The following is a 10,024-nucleotide window of genomic DNA, read 5'->3' on the forward strand; positions in this document are numbered from 1 at the left end:
GATGATGATGAGCCTGATTCATTTGTGGATGCACGAGATAATGTGCATTGGAACAAAGCCATGCAGGATGAGCTTGATTCTATTAAAAGGAATCAAACATGGGATTTGGTTGATCTGCCCAAAGGCAAGAAAGCAATTGGTACTAAATGGGTCTATAAGTTGAAAAGACATGCAGATGGATCCATTGACAGGTACAAAGCCCGTCTAGTTGCAAAGGGCTATGCACAGAAGAAGGGCATTGATTATGAGGAGACATTTGCTCCTACATCCCGTATGTCGACACTTAGGTGTGTCATTGCATTGGCTGCACATCGTGGTTGGGTTGTTCACCAGTTGGACATAAAGACTACATTCCTACATGGGGACCTCGAGGAGGAAGTTTATGTATTTCAGCCCATGGGATTTGCAGAACATGGTCATGAGGGGAAAGTATGCAGGCTGAAAAAGGCCTTGTATGGTTTGAAACAAGCTCCACGAGCTTGGTATGCAAAAATAGATGCTTTCCTACTCACTCAGGGATTTGTGAACAGTCCATCAGAAGCCACTCTGTATGTAAAGAAAGAAGAGACAGATCTGCTGGTCATCAGTCTTTATGTGGATGATCTCTTGCTCATGGGATCAAATGATGACAAAATTGCAGCTTTTAAAGAGATACTGCAACAGACATTTGACATGTCTGACTTGGGGCTTGTACATTACTATTTGGGCATACAGTTTGTGCAGGATAACAGAGGCATTGGGTTATTGCAATCACGGTATGTTGCTAAACTTCTGGAGAAGTTTAAATTTCAGGATTGCAAGCCTATTAGTACTCCTATGGAGCCTGGGATGAAACTGTCACTACAAGATGACAGTATTTCCTTTGATGCCACTACATATGCTCAGGCTGTTGGGTGCCTTATTTACTTGTGTAATACAAGGCCATATATTCAGTATGCAGTCTCTCAGTTGAGCAGATTCATGCACAGCCCGTGGTTGTCACATTGGCAAGCTGTGAAGCGTGTATTCCGTTATTTGCAGGGTACCTTGTCTCTTGGATTGCTTTATCCTGAAGGGGGTGACATGCAGTTATACGCTTACAGTGATTCAGATTGGGCTGGTGATTTTGATACCAGACATTCCACTAGTGGAAATTGTTTCTTTCTTGGCTCTTCATGCATTTCTTGGCTAAGCAAGAAACAGACCACAGTGGCCACTTCGTCTTGTGAGGCAGAGTACAGAGCAGCCTACACTACTCCTGTTGAGTGTGTTTGGCTGCGTCGTCTCATGACTGATATGGATATTTCAGTGGAGGAGCCTACACCTATCTATACTGATAGTCAGAGTGCCATTGCTGTGGCCAGGAATCCTGTGTTTCATGCTCGCACGAAACACATTGAGATTCACTATCATTTTGTTCGGGAGAGACTCCAGGTAGGAGATATCAGTCTGATCTACTGTCCTACAGATCAGAATGTGGCAGACATCTTCACCAAGGCATTACCACGTCCGAAATTCGAAGCATTCCGCAGTGCTTTGAATTTGTTTCCTTTTGGTGGATGATGTACAGTGATCACATATCACTCCAGGGGGGTTTGTTGGGTTTTATGCTGTGTATGCACCCAGAGGAGTGCTAGTGATCATCAGTAGATTACTGGGGCACTTTTTACTTCAGTTAGTGGAGGTTTTTTCCCCTAGTTTAGCTTAGTTTCACTTATATTCAGTTTATAGGTGTTTTGGTCCACCCGGCACATTTTATGGCCGGACATGTGAACACATCTCTTTAGGTCACTATTATGTGGCTATTGTACTTCACATTTCTGATCAAGCTGAATACACAAAAGTCGTGTTCTCTCTCTGTTGCTCTCCACGCGTGTTTGCAGCATCTCCAAACGCTAACCCTAACACCCCTTTTGCCTTCACTCACTACCTGAACCTCTTAGTTTCTTTGCCAATACACGACCCATTTGCTCTTGTATGTGTTTCTACATGACCCAAATTTGTTTTGGGTCTTGTAAGCGGTATTTGGCCTTGGTAGAAGGTAAAATGATCGCTTTATCCATCTCCTTTCCTCACCAACAACCCACATCATAGTAACAAAAAAACCTGTTTCTAGCTTTCGAAACCTTGAAACCTCGAAACAATTTTTAAAAACCTCGAAACCTCTCCGGTACGGCAGTTTCGCCCAAATTTCAGGTTTTGTTTTTTTCCCCCTTTATTTTTATGGGATTTTTTTTTGTTTTTCTTCCATATCCTCCTCATCACCTTCCTTCCCTCTTCTCTTGCCTCCCTCCTTCCCTTTTCTATCTTCTGCTACTTCCTTCACGTCTACTCCTCCATGCTCTTCTTTTCTCCTCTTCTTCTTTCTTCTTCTCCCTTGCTCTTTTTCTCTTCTCCTCCTCTCTCCTTCCCCCTTTTTCTTCCTTCAATGTCTTAACTCTTTCCGAATTTCTACCTTTTGTTCTTCAATTTCGTAAGAGTCCTTGATTGAACTACTTGTAGCATCTAATCAAGCAAAATTGCCATAATGCCTCACCAAAATAAGAATGGTTCCCCGAGATGAGTGAGAAGAGACCATTTTTTCATCATTACACTATGTTTTTACATGGCTACTATAAGTTCTTTAAGTATTTATACTTAATGAAATTATTGATTTTTCAAAACCTCGCGGTTTCTTAGCCAAGGGATGGAACCTTTCGAAACAAAACCCCAAAAACCTTGAAATGAAAAAAACCTCGAAACGTTTCTTGTGTCTATGACCCACATACACACCATCTCATATTTTTCTTAGAAATCCTGAAAACCCCCCCTCTCTTCCTTCTCCCTTCACTTCCCTTGTCATGCCTGAGCTCCCCTCTTCACAGATGGGGGTTTTTTTGGTCAGTAAAAGTGAATACGGAAAGCTGTAAAAGTTCTGGATCTTTTCTGTTCTCAATGCCTGCAGATTTTGCAGAGGCGAAATTCCGTGATGTGGTCACAGCTTATGAAGCTTTGAAGAATTAAATGGCCTTTGATTCAATCATGTTTAGTTTGTTTGTAAATCCACGCCCTTGTGCCAAAACTATGGAAGCTTAGTCCTTCACGGTACCTATACCCTTGGCCCTCCCAAAAAAAAACCCTCCTCAAGAATCACTCTTCTGAAGTTACGTAGCAAAAGAAGAGGCACATGACTGCAGAGGATGTACACAGCATGTTTCCTGACGTGCACGGTCTGAGTTATGATTCATGAGGAGCTAGGTGACATCAGTTGCCACTGGGTGTTGTCATAGAATATTTTTGATACATGTGGGTGCTATTTGATGCTGCACAGTATTACATCGGTTTATGTACTTGCACATTTTTCAATGGTTGTTGAAGACACAGTGGACAGATTGAATGTGAAGTTAAGACATTGTATACAAAAACATCCTAGTGGCAATCGGCAAAGGCCGGCTTTGAAAACCATTATAGCTGGTTACAATTACCTTTTTTGCTTGTTTTCTTGCCTTGGAGGATGTCCAGATGTACAAGTACACTTGATAGTATGAGAAGCAATTAGTATGCGAAGTGCATGATTCATGCTTATCCTAATTCAATATTTTCTGCTCCTTGTGTGTATAGGGCTTTAGCTTGCTTTATGTACTTTATTTACATGAGGCACACAAGTGTAGGTGAAGATAGTTTTTGTATAATCTTTTCCTATGCAGACATCATTGTTGCAAACTTCGTAAGATTCAGAGCATCATGTATATGGTGAGAATGTGTAAATCGTTGGGAAGAAGAAATCAATGTTTTTGCAATGTTCATGCCCATGAGAAGGTGGATTACAATTACTTGGTGTTTGTAGAGAACTAGCAAGAAGTCATGCATGTATCTGCTAACTGCAAATGTGCTAGGAAGTAACTTTTTTCCCCTGGAAAGATCCTTCTATTAGTTAACAGATAAAAACGTCCGCTGTGGGTGGACTACAACCCTGTGTAGAGGTAAAGTGATCAAAAACACAAAAAAGGGAGGGGATTCACTCTCCATGACTGGCGGTTCTTGGAGGGAAACCACATCCTAGGCGGGTAGGCATGGGCTGGGGGTTGGGGGGAGGAATTGGGGCTTGAGGGGGGCTGGGGGGGCTGCTTTCTTGCTTGGATCTCTTGTTGGGAAGGTGCCAACAGGCTCTCCAACTGCTGGATAGTCTCTCCAACTGCTGGATAGTCTCCTCACCCCTCTAACCTAAATGTTTCCACTATGCTCTTGTATAGCTTGATGTTGGTAGACCATTTTTCCTCCCAAAAAACCTAAGAGCTCTCTGGCATCTTCCAAGACTCCATGTTCTACGCACATGTACCTGCTGTAAGCCCAGCGGGATGTGTTGCGACAAATTCAACCACGTGTATAATGATAGAGAGAGAGGGGAGATAGAGAAGGGAATAGGGACCACACTGAGTGGGGAATAGGTTCCATCCCCTTTCAGGAATTTCTTCAGGAACAATCCACAGGCATGTTGGCTAAGATCATACAATCAATGAATACAAAATGAACAGATATGCCGATGTAGGATATCCAAGTCAATGTTGATGTTGATGTTGATGTCGATGTCGAGGCACGAGATCTCTGATGCCGAGCACACCACGAGGATGACCCACAAGTATCTCTCACTGGGCTAGTACCAAATCCAATATCCAATATCCAATATCCAAATCCAGTGAATCCAAGTCCAATGAATCCAAATCCAAATCCGATGAATCCAAGTCCAATAAATCTAAGTCCAAGTTCCAAGTCCAAATCCCAAGTCCAAGTTCCAAGTCTAAATCCAAATCTCGAATCTCAAAGATGGGCGGCGATTGGGCTGGGGGGCGGCGGCTCTAAGTGGTGACAGCTAGGCTGAGTTGTGTGGAGGTGGCGCAAGGAGGTGAAGCCGGTGGTGAGGTAGATGATGATCTCCACAACTTTATGCACTTGATGCCCAACCAAGAGGGCTCTAGCTTCTTTTATACCTTGGGGAAAGTCGTCTCCTCCAAAAGCGGCATCAAACTGCTTAACAAAAGATAATGCATTTTGTGTATCCCGCTTTCCATGAAAAGCATCAAACTTGACGCTCTTCTCTCTCGGCTTGAAGTCCATCTTGCCGGTTGATGTAGGCTCCTTTGCCTTCCTTTCCCTTACTTGTCCCGATGAAGCTGCATTTGAGAGAACGGGCCTAGGGATAGCCTCCTTGTTCCCTCCACGAAGAGAAGACCTGGTGGCTCCTGATCCTTCTGAAATGGTGACTCCTTTGGCTCGAAGATAAGCTTTGGTAGCTTCAACTCCTTCGGCTTCGCTGGCTTGGTCCTTGATGAAATCTTCAAATATTTGAGCCCTTCTTTGGTCCTGTTCCTTCTTGGCTTTCCAAGCAAGGAATTCTTCGTCTTGGAGAAACTGTCTAAACTGCTAAAAATCTTGGTACTCTGCCAATGTCATGGCCGCAGTCTCATGAGAAATAGACCGACGGCATTGGTTCCCATCTAGAAGCTTTGTATCGGCCTCATAGTTGTTCCCTTCATGAGGCCCTTGGTCTCCCTCTACTCTTGACATGGCTTTGACACCCCAAGAAAGTTTCTTCAGGAGAAATCCTGCTTTGATACCACTGTAAGCCCAACGGGATGTGCCGTGACAAATTCAACCACGTGTCCAAGAGATAATGATAGAGAGAGAGAGGGGGGAGAGAGAGAGAAGGGAATAGGGATCTTGCACAGTACAACACATTGAGTGGGGAACATGCCCGCTCCCTCTTTTAGGAATTGATTTAGGAACAATCCATGGGCACGCTGGCCAGGATCAATACAATCAATGAATACAAAACAAACAGATATGCCGATGTAGGATATCCAAGTTGATGTCGATTAATAAAAATATTACCCGTTTGTTAATAAAGTTGTTGTGCTTTGCTTTTTTGACTTCGGGGCCTTGCTTTTTGGCCCTAGAGCTGCTTTTTGGAAAAGCGGCTTTTAGCTTTTTGGTTCGGCTCAGTCTCCTCTTTCCAATGGTGCCCTTGGCTTGCGGTCAACCCAACTTGACTTTTTGCTTTGTCTTGCTTTTTGACTAAGATCGGTGCTTTTTCCTGAGCCAAATTCATGATTCGTGTTTCCATGCTTTCATCAACTTGTCGAAGTGTTTAGGAATGTGTTCCATCATGTGAAATAAAGCTAGGAGAGCCAAATAGTTACACCTGCCACCTATGTACTTGAAGAAAAACAAGCAGACCTTATTCTTGTGCGATGGAGGAAGGCTGGGCGTAGGCAATTGGCTTAGGCAGGGAAGCTGTAAATACTCAGATATATAAACATTACCCTAGTTGCGGTGATGGATGTGCTTGAGTCTATTGTGGTACATGGCAACTGCATGCCAAAACCTACTGTAAATCTCTTGACCTTAGCAACATTGAATGTTTGATGTATGGAGATACAAACATGAATTGTAATAGCCTAAAATCATTGAAAAGGAACTCAACGAACACTTACGTCCCACTAACAACATTTATCATGATCATAGTTAGAAGGATAGAATTCGCTTCTAGCATTTATCTACACCACTCTTTGAAGTGGGTGAATGCATGAGTGCAAGTTTTTTTAAAAGAAAGTTCTCATGTATCTTTTAAATTCTTTGCACTATCATAAAATACATGTGTGCCAGAACTTTTCAACACAACGGTTATATTGGTTAGTGTATATTTGCTTCTCAGTACTTTGAATGTTTGAGGGGATCACCATTTTGATTGGCTAAAATAAAAGTGCTAGACATACACATCTTTGTAACCTTTACAAGATATTTGAAGTTAAAGACACAAGCAGTGTTTTGTTCCAGCTTTTTACAAGGTCCTCTGTCTCATCGATAGCATCAGCCAATGTTGGTCATTGGCGAGAATGGAGATGGACAGTTCCAAACACAAGTTCAAGGTGGGATTTTTGAGGGAGAGGAGATTGAGGTGTATCTTTTCATCTTCCTTCATGTCAGTTTCTCAAGATTACAGGTACCTTCATTTGCAAGGAGGTTCAACCCAAGTCTTGCCCTCTCTAGGGCTCAAGCAGAGTGGACATAATTGGATGAGCACTTTAGCATCTTTTTACTCGAACCGACTTGTGACTACTCTCCATCCAAACCGATTTCAAAACCCTCACGAGCTGAGGGGAACTCAAGTAGCGTCCACAACCTCTCCTCTTAGTCATGCAAATAGCATCTTGAAACATCTAAGGACTTGGGAGATCCAATCCATAGACAAAAGATGGTTATGCCATAGGAGCTTCAATGCACCTTGGGGCGACATCGACATTCTCTTCATACAAAAGCATCATCTCACAATGGATCACACTAGAGGTGACGCGAAAATATTCCCAAGACGCAACCACACTTTTTTGGTCCCGTGTGATTTTGTCACGTGCACTCTCAAGTGTGACGTGGACATGCTTCTACCCATTTGCTAGCTTGGAGGTTGAGTACCTGGCCAGATTCATGTGTTTGTAAGGACTATTGTGCTAGTTCATTTGCAATATTATTCAAGTGCCCAATGAGCAGCCAAGTGTGGACGTAGTTATTATGTTATTGTGTGAAGACACTTAGTTGGACATTAAAATTAGGGTTGGTAGCCAACTCACCACCATTAGACACTATAAATAGGAGTCTAGGCCTTTAGCCATATTCATTCATTGATCAATCATTGAGTCATTGAGAGCTCTGGAGCGGTGCTACCATTGAGTATCTCTACTCATCATTGTATGTACTTCATGTTAGTAATACATGGTCATCTCTCCCTACTGTGTATTGGGCATGAAGAAGTAGTTTGTTGGATGTGTTTAAGCCTCTAATTAGACACTAATCACAATCAATCAATCATAAACACGCTTTTGCAAGCACCCATGTTAAATTGATATTACAGCCCTAGGTTTTGACGGAAGACGAGCTACAATATTCTCTCTCAAAAGGGCATGCAAATCCATCCCGAAGAACGCCATCATCATCTGCGTTTTCACTCAGGTTCGCGTTTTTTTGCATAAGGAAAGCGTTTTGAAAATTATGTTCTAAATAGCTCGTGAAGGGGCTAAGCTAAAGGGCAAGAAAGAGGGCCAAATGCACTAAGTAGAGAGCGAACAAAGAAAACAAGGCAGGTGTCTTGTTGGTGCTTCAAATGCAGCTAGACAAGGGTGGAAGAAGGCGTATCAAGGGGGGTCCAGTTGTCACCAAAGCATCAAAATATAGGTTGCTGACATGCAAAAACACAATGCAACCAGACAAAAAAGAGTTTATTATTTAAAAATAAACTAACATGGCAATGTTGAGGGTCAAAACCATCCTTTTGCTTCTTGCATTAGAACACTAGCTATGGCAACATCAAAAGCATCCACAAACTCATGAAATTTTTTTATCCAATCTGGCGATTGCAAGATTGGTTCCTTAGTCAACATCTTCTTAGGTTCCAAAAGGCCTATTCACACACTTTTGACCATACGTAAAGCACATCCCCCTTTGTGAGCGCATATATAGTGGACATGTGACATGCAAGGAACCTCAAAAACCTTGCATGCCACTTTGATATGGCCCTAAAACTTGCTTAGATCCTTCAAGCTCTTTGGTGCGGTTAAACTTTTATTGCTACCACTTTTCTTGGGTCCATAGCATCCGTCTGCTGTGCTGACACTGTGTGTCCAATCAGAGCTCTTGCTTGTCAATGCAAATGCACACTTTTTAGGTTTCAAGCTTAACCTAGCCTATCGACACTTATCTAGACACAGCAATAGATGGTGGAGGTGTTTTGAAATCTTCCCATAGACATTGAAGTCATCCACAAACACCTTCATGAATGTGGTGAGAGATTCATAGAATATCTCATGCACCATCCTCTAGAAGGTTGTCGGTGCATTCTTTAGGCCAAATGTCATGATGTTGGATGCGATCACCCTCCATTCTATGCTAAATGTTGTTTTCTCTTTGCCTCAAGCATCATTTTGACTTGAATGTATCCATAGAAAACATCCAAAAATGAATAAATATCATGGCATGCTCTAGCACCCATCATGGAATCTATGAACGACAATGGAAATGGGTTAGAAATGGTTGCAGATCAATTTTTTGTTGTTCACTATGAAGCTGGCTACTCAATCCATGGAAGCCATTTCCAAAGTGGAGGATCTACTCAACTCCCTAGGGGTGCATGGAGACAACATCCAAATAGTGAAAGATGCAAAGATTTCTGGAGATAATCATGTTGTGGCGCAACAAGTATCAATGAGTGGAGCAAAGGCTAGGCGTTTTTTGCACAAATGTTAGGCAAAAACTCCAAAGCAATATGGGAGTTGTGAAAAGAGTTATGCAAGCGTACTACTGATTGTGGCAAGGATGCAAGTCTTCATAATAAGCGGGTAAGGTTTGGGCTTGTTTTGACAAGATGGTGTTGATCATGCTATTGAGTACTACCGATGGCTGAACAACGAAGCATATTCAAGACAATAGTCATCAAGTTTAGTCAACTGGTCATTGATAGTTGGGGAGAAACATCACCCATTACATGGTACTTTTTGTTATTATCAAGTTGTTACAATCTATATGTATTTATAATCACTCACATAATTGCTTGTTTCCAACATATTGTTTACGCTCATGGATCATATTACTTGGAAAAGCATGGTTTCCTCGACATGTGGAGAACCCAAGGGATGGAGAAGTCACATTATAGGGCAAAGGGAATCTATTTCAAGAACACTCGTCATGGTGGAGGGGTGACACGAACAAATTACCTCATTGAAATGTTTGATTGGTTTTTTCGAAACACATTGAGTAGAAGCTTATTGAAGGAGAAAGCAAAGGCATCTCAAATTGCAAAAGAAGTCCAACTCCGCATGAAGGAGACCAATAAGGCTAAATGGAACCAAAGTAGTAGGCTAATACGCCATGCTACATGGCATGCTACAATGGTTAGAAATGGCAAATTTTGGGTGAAATAACATTAAATTGTAAAGGAAATTAAATTTTTTTTTTGGGTTTCACACTAAATTGTCATTTTTAAAAATTTGACCTAATGTTGAAGTGCCTATAATAAGACTCT

The 10,024-nt window shown here is 42.0% G+C and overlaps 1 protein-coding gene across 4 annotated transcripts in view; it reads left to right on the forward strand.

Moving 5' to 3' along the window:
- The window catches only part of LOC147615696 (uncharacterized), a 57,353-nt gene extending 53,597 nt beyond the window's left edge, over positions 1 to 3,756 (forward strand). For all 4 annotated transcript variants that reach the window (XM_086778258.1, XM_086778260.1, XM_086778261.1 and 1 more), the window contains one exon: positions 2,924 to 3,756. In XM_086778258.1, the coding sequence (XP_086634384.1) occupies positions 2,924 to 2,982 (59 nt within the window). In that variant the 3' untranslated portion in view covers positions 2,983 to 3,756. The remainder of the gene's footprint in view (positions 1 to 2,923) is intronic.
- Positions 3,757 to 10,024: the final 6,268 nt, after the last annotated feature.

The sequence above is a fragment of the Cibotium barometz genome, chromosome 39 (assembly GCF_041138505.1).
Source record: "Cibotium barometz isolate CiBa-2024 chromosome 39, ASM4113850v1, whole genome shotgun sequence".
NCBI lineage: Eukaryota > Viridiplantae > Streptophyta > Polypodiopsida > Cyatheales > Cibotiaceae > Cibotium > Cibotium barometz.